This window comes from Myxocyprinus asiaticus, chromosome 33, assembly GCF_019703515.2.
Source record: "Myxocyprinus asiaticus isolate MX2 ecotype Aquarium Trade chromosome 33, UBuf_Myxa_2, whole genome shotgun sequence".
Classification (NCBI taxonomy): domain Eukaryota; kingdom Metazoa; phylum Chordata; class Actinopteri; order Cypriniformes; family Catostomidae; genus Myxocyprinus; species Myxocyprinus asiaticus.
This window is the reverse complement of record NC_059376.1, coordinates 41,521,415-41,539,787: the sequence shown is the minus strand read 5'-3', so window position 1 is coordinate 41,539,787 and position 18,373 is coordinate 41,521,415. Positions and strand designations below refer to the sequence as shown.

The 18,373-nt window shown below is 38.5% G+C and overlaps 1 protein-coding gene across 1 annotated transcript in view; it reads left to right on the top strand.

Annotated features, from left to right (window-relative positions):
• Window positions 1–1,658: 1,658 nt before the first annotated feature.
• Window positions 1,659–18,373, top strand: part of LOC127423716 (eIF-2-alpha kinase activator GCN1-like) — a 57,629-nt gene continuing 40,914 nt past the window's right edge. Inside the window, exons 1-21 of the mRNA XM_051668235.1 lie at window positions 1,659–1,688; window positions 2,252–2,360; window positions 3,231–3,294; window positions 3,382–3,513; window positions 3,599–3,707; window positions 3,872–3,970; window positions 4,057–4,191; window positions 4,285–4,353; window positions 4,448–4,556; window positions 6,601–6,675; window positions 7,303–7,431; window positions 13,267–13,317; window positions 13,402–13,500; window positions 13,749–13,922; window positions 14,014–14,166; window positions 14,931–15,023; window positions 15,102–15,177; window positions 15,338–15,497; window positions 15,606–15,795; window positions 17,217–17,341; window positions 17,518–17,696. Of these exons, the coding sequence (XP_051524195.1) occupies window positions 1,665–1,688; window positions 2,252–2,360; window positions 3,231–3,294; window positions 3,382–3,513; window positions 3,599–3,707; window positions 3,872–3,970; window positions 4,057–4,191; window positions 4,285–4,353; window positions 4,448–4,556; window positions 6,601–6,675; window positions 7,303–7,431; window positions 13,267–13,317; window positions 13,402–13,500; window positions 13,749–13,922; window positions 14,014–14,166; window positions 14,931–15,023; window positions 15,102–15,177; window positions 15,338–15,497; window positions 15,606–15,795; window positions 17,217–17,341; window positions 17,518–17,696 (2,354 nt within the window). The 5' untranslated portion in view covers window positions 1,659–1,664. The remainder of the gene's footprint in view (window positions 1,689–2,251; window positions 2,361–3,230; window positions 3,295–3,381; window positions 3,514–3,598; window positions 3,708–3,871; window positions 3,971–4,056; window positions 4,192–4,284; window positions 4,354–4,447; window positions 4,557–6,600; window positions 6,676–7,302; window positions 7,432–13,266; window positions 13,318–13,401; window positions 13,501–13,748; window positions 13,923–14,013; window positions 14,167–14,930; window positions 15,024–15,101; window positions 15,178–15,337; window positions 15,498–15,605; window positions 15,796–17,216; window positions 17,342–17,517; window positions 17,697–18,373) is intronic.

Here is an 18,373-nt window from a genome sequence, read left to right as displayed (position 1 = left end):
CACTAGCATCAGAATAGTATTCAAAACAGATTAAAAGTGCAACAAGAATTTTTTTTTGATTTATTTTAATTTTTATAAATGACTGGTTGTGCTCATGGACAAAATGTGTTTTTAGTCATTTTTTGAAGACAGAGAGTGAGTCAGCTTCACGGATGGAGTTGGTAAGGTCGTTCCGTTAATGTGGTACGATGAAGCTGAAAGTCCTGGAAAGTGTTTTGGTGCCTCTTTGTGTTGGTTAAACACAAACCAACATTAAAGCATAAAATCATGAATTCTATGATATTATGCTTTCATTCTGGAGCCCTGGCTTCAAAATTATTATTTTATATTTTCCACCAGATGGCGCCATTTTTCTTATGTTTAGCCTATGGAGCAAATACATGCTTTTTTCCTATTTTCTGTTTGCTGTATTATAGGGCACTGCAGGCCAATTGAATAAATGATGCAGCTAAAAATGTGTGGGTGTGTTGGTATGGATGTCAGAGTGTGTTTTGTGTGTGTGTGTGTGTGTGCACGAAAAACAACAGTGGAATTATGTAAACAAACTGGCATTTAAAGGGCTAAAATCCTGAAAATGAATGAATATTTGGTAGTTATAATCAGGACTGATGCTGGTTAAAAAGTCAGTGAAAGTGGAAAATAATATTAATATATACGATTTTTATGGCGGTTTTTTGACGCGGATATTTTTGTCCTCTAAGTTACTGAGTGTGAGGTTTTTTTTTGGTTTGTTTTTTTTAAATCTGACACTGCACAAAAAATAAAAATGCATTAAAATCAGAAGGTCAGGGGTTCAAGCCCCAGCACTGCCAAGTTGCCACTGTTGGGCCCTTGAGCAAGGCCCTTGACCCCATCTGCTCCAGGGGCGCCGTATCATGGCTGACCCTGCACTCTGACCCCAGCTTAGCTGGGGTATGTGAAAAAAAGAATTTCACTGTATATGTGCAAATGTATAATGTGTGATAAATAAATATAATTATAATTATCAGTGTTGTTGCTAATCATTGACATATCCCAGAATGTGATAACCCCCCCCCCCCCCCCCCCATAAACATAAAAAAAACAAAAAAAACAACAACAGTGGCATTAAAGGGTTAAAATCCTGAAAATGAATGAATATTTGTTAGTTATGATCAGGACTGATGATGATTAAAAAATTAACTCACTGAAAGTGGAAAATAATATTAATATATAATATTATTATGGCAGTTTTTTGACGTGGACATTTTTGTCCTCGAAGGACCTCTGAGTAACTTTTTATTATCGTCGCACAAGGGATAAACATCCAACATCCCACAGTGAAATTAATAAATAATAAATTAACCTGTTTATTTATTTATTTTTAAATGTATTAATTTAATTTTAAAATAAATAAATACAGTTACACTCCTTCAATGATATAACTATAATTCTAAAAAAAAAAAAAAAAATTATATAGCGAGAGAAAAGGGTTTTGCCCTCCTCAAGTTGTGAATTTAGCAGCAACAGAAGCAGAAAGATTTTTCGAAGCATTTCTCACTTGTATCTTAATGGGGCAGTACCGGTAACAGCAGTCGCACTGGCGCCCTCTGGAGGCGCTATTCCGGCATGGAGCGCCACATGAGTGAGGACAGTAATCATCCGGAAGTGACGACATAAATCCTTTCCAGAACGAGACCGGCAAGATGGCAACGGACACGCATGTTTGTGTGAGTCGATCAGTTGCAGCATGAATATCAGAAACAAACTTTTCATCCGATTCTCTTCACTTTATGATGATTATTCAAGGAAGAATGCGTTTATTCTGCCAGTGCGCGACGTCCAAGCACATAAAAGAGCGCTGGCAGTGTGTTAGTGCATTATTGTGTAAATAGTGTTTATTAATAATAGCAAACTGACCAATAATAATTACAAATGTACACAAACTCATTACTGTAATTACAGCAAGACTAAGGCTTTTACAAGCTATTTTACGTTCAAACAGCGTAAGAAGCTTTAAGGACTTTTACAGATAGTTTCTTATACCAAATCGTAACTAAGGCATATTAAGAAAACTAGAGTAAGTTTTTGTAAGGAGATCCAGATGGAGATCCCCACAAAAAAAAAAAAAAAAAAAAAATCGTAATCTTGAAACCCAAACATATGGCGAATGATTATGATGTTGTGTTGAGATGTTACTCCTGTTTTTATTGCACTCTGTGCGTCTGATCACATTTGATTTTGATAATGGAACACATCTGATGGTTATCTATATTGTGTTTGGCATTCGTAGGGGCAGGTTTCAGACACACTGAAGAGATTTGCTGTGAAAGTCACATCATCCAGCGTTAAAGAGCGCACAGAAATTCTCAAAGAGTTGAAGGAATGTGTGAGAGGAAATGGTGAGTTCATCTGCTTAAAGTTTTAGTTCACCCAAAAATAGAAACTTTCTCATCATTGTCTCACCCTCATGCCATCACAGATGTGTATGACTGACTGTCTTCAGCAGAACACAAACGAAGATGTTTAGAAGAATATTTCAGCTCTGCCGTTCCATACAATGCAAGTGAATGGTGACCAATATTTTGAAGCTCAAAAAGGCAGCAAAAAACAAATCCAAATGACTCCAGTGGTTAAATCTGTCTTTTAAATCAATCCAAGTGATTTTGGGTGAGAATAGACCAAAATGTAACATGGTTTCAAGCTCGATTACACTTCCTAGTGCTTGACACGTGCGCAGAGCGCTAGATGATGCCAGGAAGTGTAATCAAGCTAGAAATCATGACCGCCAAGGAGACTGCTGATGTCAAGAATAATAGTTAAAAATGAACTATATTTTGGTCTGTTCTCACCCAAAACCGATTAGACATGGATTAAACCACTGGAGTCATTTGGATTACTTTTATGCTGCATTTATGTGCTTTTTGGAGCTTCAAATATTTGTTTGCCATTCACTTGCATTGTATGGACCTACAGAGCTGAGATATTCTTCTAAAAATCTTCATCTGTGTTCTGCTAAAGAAAGAAAGTCATACACATCTAGGATGGCATGAGGGTGAGTAAATGATGAGAGAATTTTCATTTTTGGGTGAACTAACCCTTGAAAAATGTCGTCTTGTCTGGGTTTTAAGGACATTTTTGTTCGTTTTTAGTACTGTGTTCATCGCCAGTTGTAAATGGAAACCACTGCCATATTTTTAACTTTTTTTTCCTAACTTTTGTCATGTGCCTGCTGGTATATCTGATTAAAATGAGTTCATACCTGTCTTCAGACCTTCCTGAGCCGGCCATCAAAGGACTGTGCAAGCTCTTCTATCTCACCTTGCATAGATACAGGTACATACAACCAGTTTTCCATCTTCTTTCCTTTAAACCACGTAAAAGTTTTCTTCTAATAAAGGTTGATTTGATTTGTCTCCTCAGGGATGCTGCGTCTCGGCGAGCTTTGCTCTCGGTCATTGAGGTGCTGGTACAATCACAGCCGGATGCCATAGCAACCAACCTCCTTCCCGGCCTGCTGAGCTGCGGGTTGGTCAGCAAGGGTGTGATGCCTGGGTAAGTGGCCGCAAGAGTTATCAGATGTTAACTGGCCTGATCTATGAACATAAAGAACATCTGATCTTGTTTCATACGTTTACAGGAAGAGCACAGCGTCTGGGGCTTGCTGCGCTCTGCCTTGGACCTGTCTGATAGTTCACGCCGTCTTTCCTACCCCGGACAAGAGAGAGGGTTCCAACTGGAAAAAACTGGTAAGTCCTGTTTATCTCAGAACTGGTCGATTTGATTGGAGTAAACCCATTTCAGTGTTTACTTTTGTACACCAGCCTTTTTTATTTGGGGTTGACACTTGTAGCAGGGAGAACAAACATGCACACTGCATGTTTTTTATAGGATTTTGTTGATCTTCATCCAGATTGAAGTTCAGAGTTTGCTGCTGGCAGAGGCGGTGGGCGGAGTCTCAGGGAACGCCCTCAAGTCAATCAGCAAACGCTTTAATAAACTGTGGAAGGAGGTAAATTAAATGAATCCGGTGTCAGTTTTCGTTAACGCAAATGAAAGCTTGCCGTTTTAATGAAATATCTCTCGATCTTCCTCCAGAATCCGGGTCTGGTGGATCAGTACATGAGCACTTTGTTGAGTTTGGATCAGAACTGTGTGTCAGTACCGCTGTTGGGTTTGTGTGTGGACTTCTGCACAGCACAGAAAGACATCGCAACTATTGACAAACACAAGGTGATCAACTCATCAGCTGCACACATTCTGTTTGTGTCATATACATGAAACTGATTCAAAGCATATTGAGCTTTTCATTGTGTTATGTTTCAGGCAGCTCTCTTGGATCTCTACATGAAGACTGTCCTCATGAGTAAGACCAGACCATATCAGCACATACTGGTGAGAATCTCCTCTGGCTTATTGTGTTGAATTAAAAGCCGTTTGAGTGTCAATTGTAAAAACATGTTTGTTATTTGTAAATGTGTGTGTTCAGGTAAAGAGTGGCTCTCTGCTTCGTCACGTGTCTCACTCGGAGTTTAAGAAACAACTGCTGCCCACATTACAGAAAGCTCTGCTGCGCAGCCCAGAAAACTCCATGCAGAGTGAGTCGCTGTTGGATTGGATGAGTCTTTCAGGAATTATTGAAACGTGGATTAGCAGTGCATTATGCTTCGTAATCGAAGCAAACTCTCGCTGATCATGTTCAGCTATTTCTGATAAATTTGCTTATATTCAGTTGGAGTCAGAAGTTTACATACACCTTAGCCAAAAACATTTAAACTCTGTTTTTCACAATTCCTGACATTTAATCGTAGAAAACATTCCCTGTCTTAGGTCAGTTAGGATCACTACTTTATTTTAAGAATGTGAAACGTCAGAATAATAGTAGAGAGAGTTATTTATTTCAGCTTTTATTTCTTTCATCACATTCCCAGTGGGTCAGAAGTATACATACAATTGTTAGTATTTGGTAGCGTTGCCTTTAAATTGTTTAACTTGGGTCAAATGTTGTAGGTAGCCTTCCACAATCTTCTCACAATAAGTTGCTGGAATTTTGGCCCATTCCTCCAGATAGAACTGGTGTAACTGAGTCAGGTTTGTAGGCCTCCTTGCTCACACACGCTTTTTCTGTTCTGCCCACAAATTTTCTACTGGATTGAGGTCAGGGCTTTGTGATGGCCACTCCAATACTTTGACTTTGTTGTACTTAAGCCATTTTGCCACAACTTTGGAGGTATGCTTGGGGTCGTTGTCCATTTGGAAGACCCATTTGCGACTGAGCTTTAACTTCACGGCTGATGTCTTGAGATGTTGCTTCAATATATCCACATCATTTTCCTTCCTCATGATGCCATCTATTTTGTGAAGTGCACCAGTCCCTCCTGCAGCAAAGCACCCCCACAACATGATGCTGCCACCCCGATGCTTCACGGTTGGGATGGTGTTCTTCGGCTGCAAACCTCATACTTTTTCCTCCAAACATAACGATGGTCATTATGGCCAAACTGTTCAATTTTTGTTTCATCAGACCAGAGGACATTTCTCCAAAAAGTATGATCTGTGTCCCCATGTACACTTGCAAACTGTAATCTGGCTTTTTTTTTTATGGCAGTTTTGGAGCAGTGACTTCTTCCTTGCGGAGCAGCCTTTCAGATTATGTTGATATAGGACTCTTTTACTGTGGATATAGATACTTGTCTACCTGTTTCCTCCAGCATCTTCACAAGGTCCTTTGCTGTTGTTCTGGGATTGATTGGCACTTTTCGCACCAAACTACGTTCATCTTTAGGAGACAGAATGTGTCTCCTTCCTGAGCGGTATGATGGCTGCGTGGTCCAATGGTGTTTATACTTGCGTACTATTGTTTGTACAGATGAACGTGGTACCTTCAGGCATTTGGAAATTGCTCTCAAGGATGAACCAGACTTGTGGAGGTCCACAATTATTTTTCTGAGGTCTTGGCTGATTTCTTTTGATTTTTCCATGATGTCAAGCAAAGAGGCACTGAGTTTGAAGGCAGGCCTTAAAATACATCCACAGGTACACCTCCAATTCAGTACACCTCCTGTCAGAAGCTAATTGGCTAATTGTCTAAAGGCTTGACATGATTTTCTGGAATTTTCCAAGCTGCTTAAAGGCACAGTTAACTTAGTGTATGTAAACTTCTGACCCACTGGAATTGTGATATAGTCAATTAACAGTGAAACAATCTGTCTGTAAACAATTGCTGGAAAAATTACTCGTGTCATGCACAAAGTAGATGTCCTAAACGACTTGCCAAAACTATCGTTTGCTAATATTAAATCTGTGGAGTGGTTTAAAAATGAGTTTTAATGACTTCAACCTAAGTGTATGTAAACTTCTGACTTCAGGTGTTTATATATATATATATATATATATATATATATATATATATATATATATATGTGTGTGTGTGTGTGTGTGTGTGTGTGTATGTATACTTGTTATATCATTTAAAAAAAAAAAATGTATTTCTATACAACTTACTGTTACCAAAATGTTAGAAAATATTAATTGTTGCTTATCACTCACACATAGATATGACTAATGATTTCCCCAATCGAACTGTGGTTTTTATTGTCTTTTGCTCACTTTTTCTTCTCTTTTTGTCTGTTTTTCCTCCAGCGATCTCATCCATGTTGGCGTCCGTTACTCTTGATCTGAGTCCGTACGCTCTGGATATCGGGAAAGGCATTGCCAGTGAGTCATCAGGATCAGTGATGTGTTATTAGTAGGGCTGTCGATGTAATGCGTTAATTTATTTTGATTATGTAAACAACACGTTAAAAAATTTACGTTATTGATCATGTCTCCTGACCTTTACATTAATTCCGTGATAAAAGTACCGTATTTTCCAGAATATAAGTGGAGGTTTTATTTATCATCAGAAAGGTTCTGTGACTCCGAAGCGATTTATGTACATAATTTATAGACTACGTAACAGGCCGGTCAAACACACTACACAACAAAACGTATGTATGCTTACAAACAGTTAAAAACAACAGTCATAGACATGGTAGTAGCATTTTAAAGTAGCCCATTCAGAGTATTATTCCTTTACAAAGTACTTTATGCAACTAGCTTAAAGGGGTAGTTCACCCAAAAATGAAAATTCCCTCATCATTTACTCCCCCTCATACTATCCCAGATGTGTATGACTTTCTTTCTTCTGCTGAACACAAACGAAGATTTTAAGAAGAATATTTCAGCTCTGTAGGTCCATACAATGCAAGTGAATGGTGACCAGAACTCTGAAGGTCCAAATATCACACATTAAAATGTTGTTATTGCTGGTATGAAGATTGGTGTGTGTGTGTGTGTGTGCAGGTCAGCTGAAGGCAAATAACACCGAGGTGATGGAGCAGGCTGTCGAGGCTCTTCAGAATCTGGCACAACAGTGCAGTGACCCCAGCGCTATCCACGACCTCGTCAAAAATCTCTTCAGCATCCTCGGAGGTACACACAGACACACACATTTAAATACAACTCTTTCAGTCTGCTTGGAGGGAGAGCTGAGCAAAATATTCTGCTTAATTTCATATTTGGCGATTTAAAATGAAGCAACATTGAAGATATTGTGATGATTTCAATTGCCGTTTTATTTGGTCATTAAAGGGGTAGTTCACCCAAAAATGAAAATTCTCTCATCATTTACTCACCCTCATGTCATTCCAGATGTGTATGACTTTCTATCTTCTGCTGAGCACAAATTAAGATTTTTAGAAGAATATCTCAGCTGTATAAGTTCATACAATGCAAGTGAATGGTGACTGAAACTTTGAATCTCCAAAAAGCACATAAAGGCAGCATAAAAGTAATCTATACGACTCCAGTGGTTTAATCCATGGCTACGTTCACACTGCAGCTGATTGTGGCCCAAATCTGATTTTTTTCACTCACATGTGACACAGAACTGTTAATTGGATGATCGCGTGAACAGCCGAAAGCGCTTTGAATCTGACATTTTCAAATCCGTTCTGGGCCACTTTTATATGTGGAAATAAATCGGATATGCATCAGATTTTTTTCCAGTGTGTCTTCGGTGTGAACAGCCAGGTCAGATTAAATGTGACTTTTACATGAATCTACCTCAACATTCGTCATTTGCACGTTTGATTTCCAGCATATATACGCCTGTTATATTTTAAAACTTTTAAGTGTGAGTCATATCTGTCTAGTTAATACATGCAGTTTCGTTTTAGGGAAAGAAAATAAAAATATAGGCTTCAACAGTTGGGTTCAGCGATTTGTTTGGCTTACACATTAAATATGCCTATTAAAAGATAAAGCATGGCCTTTAAATGGTTTAACTTGGGTCAAATGTTTTGGGTATCCTTCCACAAGCTTCTCACAATAAGTTGCTGGAATTTTGGCCCATTCCTCCAGACAGAACTGGTGTAACTGAGTCAGGTTTAAGGCCTCCTTGCTCGCACACGCTTTTTCAGTTCTGCCCACAAATTTTCTGTCGGATTGAGGTCAGGGCTTTGTGATGCCCACTCCAATACTTTGACTTTGTTGTCCTTAAGCCATTTTGCCACAACTTTGGAGGTATGCTTGGGGTCATTGTCCATTTGGAAGACCCATTTGCGACTGAGCTTCAACTTCCTGGCTGATGTCTTGAGATGTTGCTTCAATATATCCACATCATTTTCCTTCCTCATGATGCCATCTATTTTGTGAAGTGCACCAGTCCCCCCCCCACTGCATGATGCTGCCACCCCGATGCTTCACGGTTGGGATGGTGTTCTTTGGCTGCAAGCCTCATACTTTTTCTTTCAAACATAATGATGGTCATTATGGCCAAACTGTTCAATTTTTGTTTCATCAGACCAGAGGACATTTCTCCAAAAAGTAAGATCTTTGTCCCCATGTGCACTAGCAAACTGTAGTCTGGCTTTATGGTGGTTTTGGAGCAGTGGCTTCTTCCTTGCTGAGCAGCCTTTCAGGTTATTTCGATATAGGACTTGTTTTACTGTTGTAGGGCTTTACTGGTTGTTTAGATCAGTGTTACTATCAGAAATAATTGGTAATTATTTCTGTAGTTATTAATCAATATTTAAATTAATTAATTGGATCTAACTCATTAAAACCTCATATGGGACTCCAGTAAATGTAGTGTGCTACGTTTAGGAGCAAGTTTGGTTATTAGCAATAATTAATAATTATCAAAGATAATTATTAATTACAAAAATCAATAGAACATTGATGAGAATCAATGTTAGCTTTTTTTAATCCTTTAAAATCAACACTTATCAAAGATAATCGTCAATTGTTAACATTGATGAAACATTAATTACAATTAACACTAGCTTATTGATCATTCAAATTCAATCAAAGATAATTATCAATTATCAAAAATCAATAGAATATTAATAAGGATTAACATTGACGGGGCACCACCCTGAAATCAGGGACTAATAACCGAATATTAAAACAGTCTCAATATTAGATTGTTTTCTTAGGAAAATCGACATCCGAAGAATATCGATTTTCGGGGAAAAAAACAATGAATGAAGGTTTGAATCCGAGCACTGACATCCTGTCAGCATGACACAGGCGTATGCAAAACAAACCAAAACACTTCTCTTTGTAATATAAACGAAGTTTATTTATGCAGTAATATCAATTAATAATTAATACAATGCAGTCAATAAACTTCCGACTTACAACTACAAACTAAACGGTGATATGATTAGATATGGAAATAAAATAATCCTATAACACATAAGGTGTGTGTGTGACAGTGTGTGTGTGACAGTGTGTGTCAGTGTGGTTAGTGAGAGAGAGAGAGAGAGAGATGATTAAGTGACAGCCCGAAAGCTGATTTCGCGATAGCTGGAGATAAAACAGCCGTGTTCATCACTCAGAGACGCGGTTTTACGAGCAGGGCTCGTAAAAGTCTCTTGTTATTTGACTCTTTAATGGATGAACTCAGTTGCTGTCTCACCCGCGATGGCGAAAATGCACAACAGTCCAATTTGGTTGGACCACAATACAGCAAAACAAATTCGTGATAATTAATACCCTGAGTATTAATAATGAGCGGACATGGCGGTCCGTAAACTGTACAAGCAAAAACCTTGAAACACAAGAATAGCACACTATAATATTCTATCTCTGCCCAGACGTAACCTCTTACTTGAATCGCATGAGGACACAGGTAGAATGTGTTTTCATCCGTCCTTTAACTTTGACCCGGTTCCTTGAGGCTCGTGTGATGACGAGAGGTCGTTTCCTCGCGCTGTCGGCGGGCGGTACGGCTGTTGATTCTCAGCGGGCTGGCGGAGAACTCAGAAATGTCGACTTGATTGAAGATGGAAGAGAAATCTTTAATCTCTTCACTTCTGTAGGCCAACGGATGAAGATGCGAATTGCTCGGCGGTCTCCTTCGGATCCGTTAGAGTGTTTGGTTGAACACAGAGTAATCTCAACTCGTCCAGCGAGATGGAGATTGTATGGCTACAGTTTCAAGTCGGACATTACTTCCTTAAGCCACGAGGTTGCACCGGAGAGCAGCAAAAAGCTACGTCCGTATTCGGTGAACTAAGTCGCTGGAAGCCACTTTGGAAGCATTTCAGAATTATTTGAAGTCCTGATGATGTCATGTTTGAGGGACGTTCTGTGGTGTGCCTCATCCAATAGGAGTTGAGAGCTCGATCCTTTAGAGGGCAAGGCTTCATGGATCTGTAGTCTGTTTTGGACTCCCTTTGTTTGATTTTGGCGCGATTTTTATCAGTAAGATTTACGACTTAGAAGGTGGGGGCTTGAGGAATGTTTTTGACTGTTAGGCCTGCCTTTGTCTTCTATCTGAATACATGAGGCCCAACACTGTGGATATAGATACTTGTTTACCTGTTTCCTCCAGCATCTTCACAAGGTCCTTTGCTGTTGTTCTGGGATTGATTTGCACTTTTTCGCACCAAACTACGTTCATCTTTAGGAGACAGAATGTGTCTCCTTCCTGAGTGGTATGATGGCTGTGTGGTCCCATGGTGTTTATACTTGCATACTATTGTTTGTACAGATGAACGTGGTACCTTCAAACGTTTGGAAATTGCTTAAAGGCACAGTGAACTTGGTGTATGTAAACTTCTGACCCACTGGAATTGTGATATAGTCAATTAAAAGTGAAACAATCTGTCTGTAAACAATTGTTGGAAAAATTACTCGTGTTACGCACAGTTTGCTAATATTAAATCTGTGGAGTGGTTTAAAAATGAGATTTAATGACTTCAACCTAAGTGTATGTAAACTTCTGACTTCAGCTGTATGCTATGCTGTTTTTCCTGCTGTCTTTTGATTTTATGGTGTGTTTCGCTCGTAGGTAATATTACACTTTGATGATTATTATAAATTCCACCATATGAAGGCGAATGACTACATAAAAGTACTTTATCCATCAACGGTCTTTCTCCGTCACTCGCGGACATATTGTCAGATAGTCGTGTCCTATCTGCATTAAAAACGTATAATTAAATGTGCAATTATAATTTAATTCATTATTTATACTATAATGATGAAATTGCTGGGGTTTGTTATACGAATGCTCAAGGAGCGCTACACGCATGCGGGTCAGTTTAGGAGGGTCGACTGTTCAGACCAGTGTCTGATATGGGTTACATTTAAAATGTTATGTGAGCAACCTAACAAATAAATCTGATTTGAGCAAAAGATTTGATCTGGGCCACATTCAGCTGCGGTGTGAATGTAGCCCGTGTCTTCAGAAGCGATTATGGTGTGGGTGAGAAACAGATCAATATTTAAGCCCTTTTTTTATCGTAAATCTGCAATTTCAAACAGCCTCTCCTCTTCTTTCCTAAGAGGAGTTCTTTTGTTTTTGGTGAGTTGCGTTCTTCGTGCATATCGCCACCTATTGGGCAGGGAAGAGTATTTAAATATTTTTTGGGATAAACCACAGTAACTATTTTAATGTGTCCTTGTTAGATATATTTACCATAGTAATAAGTCAATTATGCGTAATTACAAGTAACTAACCCTAAACCTATTGTAAGTACATGTAGTTAATTAGTAATAATCAGTAATTACTTGACACATTAAAATGGTGTAACCTAAACTACTTGTATATTTGTGTGTATATAAATATATATATATATATTGCAATAAAATGAAAATAGTTTTCAATATTTCCTATTTTTCCATAGTTTTTAATTTGCATAATTTGCAGTGTTTTATAGGATTTTAGTTCATTCCCTCATTAACCCTTAAATACGTGGTAATTTTCCCAAAATCGTACATAATCAGGTCTTTAGAGACCCGGCACTTATATCAAAAATGGATGTGCAAAATACCCAGATAGTGTTACATTTTTAAAAATATTTCCAAGACAATTAGAAAATGATAAAAATATAGTTTGATGTTTTATTTTTCATAAATTAAAGAGATACTGGAACAAATCCAAGAACAGGATTCATTATTTTCATACTGAAATTTCGTGAGATTCAACCGACTGTCAAACACATATTAAGCTACACAAAACATAACTTGCTATAAGTTTACTTCCATGTTGTTTCTTCATCAAATAGCAATGTCAAATATAAATCAAGTTAATCACTGAAACAACAGCGCCACCTTGAATAATAAATTGCATTTATATTATGCATGTGTAAACACATAAAATCCTGATAATTCACCATTGTTGATAATTCATTGTTGCACAGAAAGTCAGCGTGATCTAGTATTTATTTGTATTTATATAGTACTTATTTCTCTTGTAAGATGCAGAGAAATAGATATCCTGTGATAGTAAACTTAAATAGATATGAAATAATTATGAAACAAAATACAATGTATGTACATGCAAAAAAAAAAAACCTCGGGTCTCTAGAGACCCTATACACATTTGGTACTTAAACCATTATCATTTGTTTGGCAATTTTGCCATTTCTTTTGTGTTACACAATTACTAAGAGATAGATTGAGGAATACTAAAGAGGTGTGGGCACAACTCCAAGAAATGGATGATGTAAAGGGTGTGGAAAGAGGTCCGGGGTCTCTAAAGACCCGAGGTATGCATTTAAGGGTTAAAGATGTTTAGTACAAAGTCTTGTACCTTTGTCTTTTTGTCAGATTTTTAAATACTTTTCTGCTTCAAATCAAAGTTTGTAATTTTGAGATTCACCTCAGCGATTCACTTCATGGCTTAGAACTGTTTTATGGAGGATTTTGTGAATTCCCTATGGGAAAAAATGAATGGAAGAAATACTTCCGGAACCAGGGCTTAATCTTATTTTTATACTTTTCATCTTAAATATCCTTTCTTTTTTTTCCCAGGCTCAGAAGGAAAGCTCACAGTTGTTGCTCAGAAGATGAGTGTTCTCTCAGGTGGATATCTTGTCTATCTATTCTGCTCATTGGTTACTTCACATTCTAGTTTTATTTAGTGTATTTTCTGTGTATTTTTCACAGGAATCGGAAGTTGTAGTCATCACACTGTGTCTGGCTCTTCCTCTCAGTCTCTGAGCTCCAGTGTAGCTGTAATGTTCATTCCATACCTGCAACAGGAAGGTGAGAAATGACTTCTTTCTAAAGGCTTGCTGATATTGGTGACTTATTCTGATGAAGAATGTTATTGTAATAACACTGATGAAACTAATTCGATTCTGTATTACTGCAGTACAAATCATTGCACACCAGTTATGTTTAGTATATATATATATATATATATATATGGCCTAAGCATTTCAGTAATGAGAATGACATTTAAATGTTTAATCAATATGCAAAAATATATATAATTCTACCTCTTTGTCTAGTCCATGAAGGCACGCTGGTACATGCGGTGTCTGTGTTATCTCAGTGGACGAGCCGTTTGACTGTTGAGGTGTCCTCAGAATTAAGGGAATGGTTTAAAAAAGCTTTCACCCTCAAGACGTCCACTTCACCTGTACGACACGCATACTTGCAGGCTATGCTCGGGGCGTTCAAAGGTCTGTCAAATCGCTGGGAATGTTCAAATGGATTTGTGCTCCTGAAGTTTTGTGCAGAAAAATAGTCTTGGTGTCTTTCCATCCTCTTCAGGTGACTGTCTCAGTCAGGCGGTCGAGTTTCTCCCTCTCCTCATTCAAACGGTGGAGAAAGCTGCTGCCCAGAATACCCAGCATGCTCTGCTGTCTGAGGGCGTGGCCGCTGCTGTGCTGCTCTGTCGACTGTCTGTACTCGACTCTGTGCCAGGTGAGTTTTTTTCCTGTCCAGCAAAGATTGAAAGTACACAATACGTTGAATCAAGAAGTGTACCTTAATTTAGTCAACAAGATGTGGACAAGAAAAACTAGCTTAACACCATGTGACCCACATTTGGTGTCTGACCTTAAATGTAAAATGTAGCAATTTACAGATGGAGCCACATTGAGAGCCCCATACCTCTGGAATTTAACGATATAGGGCTTCAAAAATGAAGATACAAAAAGGAAAGTTTGTTCTGAACGAGTATCTAAAAGGATATTCAGATATCTTTAATATTTCTGGAGTTATAGACACTCCATCTTTGGTAAAACAGCACAAAAAAGTGCTTTTGCCCATTTTTGGACTCTCACCACTGGCATATAATGCATCAAGGGGTGCAGAAGTCAACTGATTTTGGTAATAGACCTACTTATCTCTGTGTAAAAATACAATCATGATGCTGACACCTTTCTAAGGATATTTTTTTTTCCTCTAGTTTTGCTCCAAAAGCATAGGCGAAAATTGTCACTTCGACCCCTCTCTACAAAATAATGGATTACTTAGTAAATATTGATCCACGACGTGTAATATTTTGGCCTTCATTAGCATTTGTATTTCCTTAAACTCTTAAAAAGAATATTTGAGCCGGGGAGCTCTGGTTGAGTTGATGCGGGATGACCCTAATCATATATACCTGGAAAAGTTGTGGAAATTCATTGGTCAAAAGCAGTGGGAAACACTGGTTCTAACTTCATGTAATTTTGTGTCTTAAGAAGCGAAACTGGCGTCCTTTTGGAACCTGGTACTGGATGAGAAGAAGCCACTCTTCACCACAGAGAAGTTTCTATCTCAGGCCGGTGAAGAAGGTAAGAAACGTTCGATTTATGGATCACATCTGTCTCAGTACACAGACGTGTCGTTACCTAATATCTCTGTAATCACAGCTCTCTGTACTGTCCTGCTGCTGTGTGAAAGACTGTTCCTTGATCAGCCACAAAGACTCAACAACAGCAAGTCTCAGTGAGTGTTTAGAGTTTCACACAGAAAATTCTTTGCGTTGAGCGCGGAACGGAAATGTAAAAACATTCATAATAGTGGCATATATTTAATTATAAGTGCTTGTGCTAGATAGAAATCACAGTGTGATGATGAGGCTCAAACTGTGGTCTGGTCTCTTCAGGATGTTTCATCAGGCGACAGTGATGGCGCTGTTGTCCCGTCTGTGGCGTGTTCGTAAGCGCGCTCAGCAGACTGTGAAGAAACTCCTGTCTTCGCTGGGCGGCTCCAGTCTGGCTCACGGCCTAGTGGGAGAACTAAGAGTGGTCATCAACAAACACAAGGTGGTCATAACACAACTACAAATATTGCTTTGTATGAAGAGTTTTTCATTTTCGCTCTATGCTCATTTTTATCTTTTTCTCTCTCTTTTTTTTTTTTCTTCAAATAAGATTGTGCCATCAGATGCTCTTCAGACAGAAACAGGCGAGCTGACTGAGATCGGACGCTTGTATGTACCTCCACGGATACTGCTGGACGCGCTGAGTGTAATCTGCTCGGTTGCAGCCCAGTGGAACGACCCGGCAGAGGCGGAGAAAGTGGCCCTGGATATTCTCATCGTTACCCATCATCCCTCTATCGGTCTGTAGGCCATGAGGCTCTTACAGTTCTTTTACCTTTCTGTACATCGTGGTACTTTCTTTGAATATTTGTCTCCTCACTTCTTGTGTCTCATTACACCCACGAATAAAGGATGACTGATAGTGGATTTTGCCAATACCGATAACTAAGGTGGTGGAAAAGGCCGATAACCGATTAATCAACCAATAGTTTTTTTTAGTAAAATCCCATATTCAGTTTATTGTGCAACTTAAATCCCAATAATAACTATAACAGCTCACACAAACATAGGAGGAAAACAAAACATGCACTCTTACAATCATCTACAATGTATTACAATAGAATTACTGTAAAGTGAACATTGTCATATGGGCTAATAAATACTGTTAGGAGTAATTAATCAACAGTATTTGATGAATCATCATTCATCACTAGTAGGTGATCAGCTATTGCTTGTCAATTGTCATTTTGCATTAATAAGTGTGAATTAGTCCATAAACAGTAATAGTGGCAAAGTCTTGGCTCTGTTGCAATGCTCTATATTTAAATATTCACCTAATATAGCTTGTTGTAGCCTATATATTAACCAGATTATGGGTTTTGGCTACAGAGGAACACGGGTATTAACATTATATAAAACCGATATATCGGTCAACCTCTATTCTTGATTACTTTTTTTATTTTATTTTTTATGTGCCCAGATATAAATTATTATTCCTCTACAGTGGATAGACCGTATATGTTGTTTATATGACCCAGAATTCGAATTAATACAGGCATATGCCAGCGATATGCCAGACAGTAGCTGATAACTGGTAAAACCGATATATCGGTCAACCTCTACTCTTGATTACGTTTGTTTGGATATGACCAGATATAAATTATTATTCCTTTACAGTGGCTATACCTTATGTTCTTTACATGACCCAGAATTCTAATTAATAAAGGCATATGGCAGCGATATGCCAGGCAATAACACCAATATATCGGTCAACCTCTACTTGTGATTAATTTTGTTTGGATGTGCCTAGATATAAGTGATTGTTCTTTTACAGTGGATATTCCTTATGTTGTTCATATGACCCAGAATTCTAATTAATACACTCATATGCCAGTGATATGTCAGGCGATAACCGTTAGCCGGTAAAACCGATATATCGGTCGACCTCTACTTGTGATTACTTTTGTTTGGTTGGGCCTAGATAATAAATGATTATTCCTTTACAGTGGATAGACATTATATGTTGTTTACATGACCCAGAATTCTAATTAATACAAGCATATGCTAGCGATACGCCAGGCGACAGCCGGTAAAACCGATATATAGGTCGACCTCTACTTGTGATTAATTTTGTTTGGATGTGCCTAGATATTAATTATTATTCCTTTACAGTGGTAATACACCTTGCGTTTACACAAGTTGTTGGCTCTATCTCCCTCAGTGTCCATCAGGTCTGAGTTGTGGCCGTCTCTGCTATCCACCATGAGGATGAATGCTTCTGAATTCATCGACAAACACCTGGAGACCATCTTACCTCGCCTGCTTGAAGCCAACACTGACAATCAGGTCTGACCGGCTACGTTAAACTGTCCCACATACATCATTTTGCTTTGCCAGAGTGAAACAGAATGACAATGATATTTGATATTTTTACAGTGTAATTGATTTTCGACATATATTGTTTCTGGTTGGATCATTTGTAGGAGATTTGTGGAGTTGACATTGTCTCTTTCCCTCCGTAGGCCGTTCAGAACGCTGTTGGATCGCTGTCGGTTCTGTCCCCCACTAAACTGCTTCCTCGTGTCATGGATCATGTGACCCAGCGCCTGTCCAATCCTGCGCTGAGGCAGGTGACACGTCAGGAATATGCCATCATGCAGACCCCTGAGGGTGAACTTTATGACAAGAGCATCATTATGAGGTAACGTTGTAACATTCACCCTTATTAGGGAGAATACACACACAATAAAGATGTGTCTGAAGCTTTTATATGCCCTGACTTTCTCTTTGGCTGTGAATGGAGAATTAAATGAAAGAACGAATGTGAACCCAGAAGTCATAAAACATGGATGAAAGTGTATTAGACAATGTATATGTATATACAGTGCACATCACAACACCCCTTCAACACTCAATGATATATACAATAAAAATGGAAGAGCAGTCTACTATATATAGAGTCTCTGTCTCACTCAGTAGCTGATAGGCTCTCCAGAACTCATAGGAGTGGAATGCTCTTACCTGTTAACAAATGTCTTGGTAAAGTAATCCAAAGATCACGATGAGGAGTCCAAGCATAAATCCAAACAGTAACGAAATCCAGCCAGCAGGGCAAACAGCAAACGTGGAGCTAATCCTGATAGGTTAGTAATTAGTTCAACAGAATAGTCACCGGGAGAACAAGCTCCCCAAACGATAGGTCCTACCCCCTATATACCCAACCGTGTGCTCCAAACACGATCACATGGTATCAGGAAGTGAACAGGAAGTAACAGGTGAGCGCAGCACAGCATTATGGGAAATGGAGTTTACATAGAAAATGTAAATAGTAAATGGTTTACATGCCATTTTTTTTCTTTTTTCTTTTTTTACTGACAT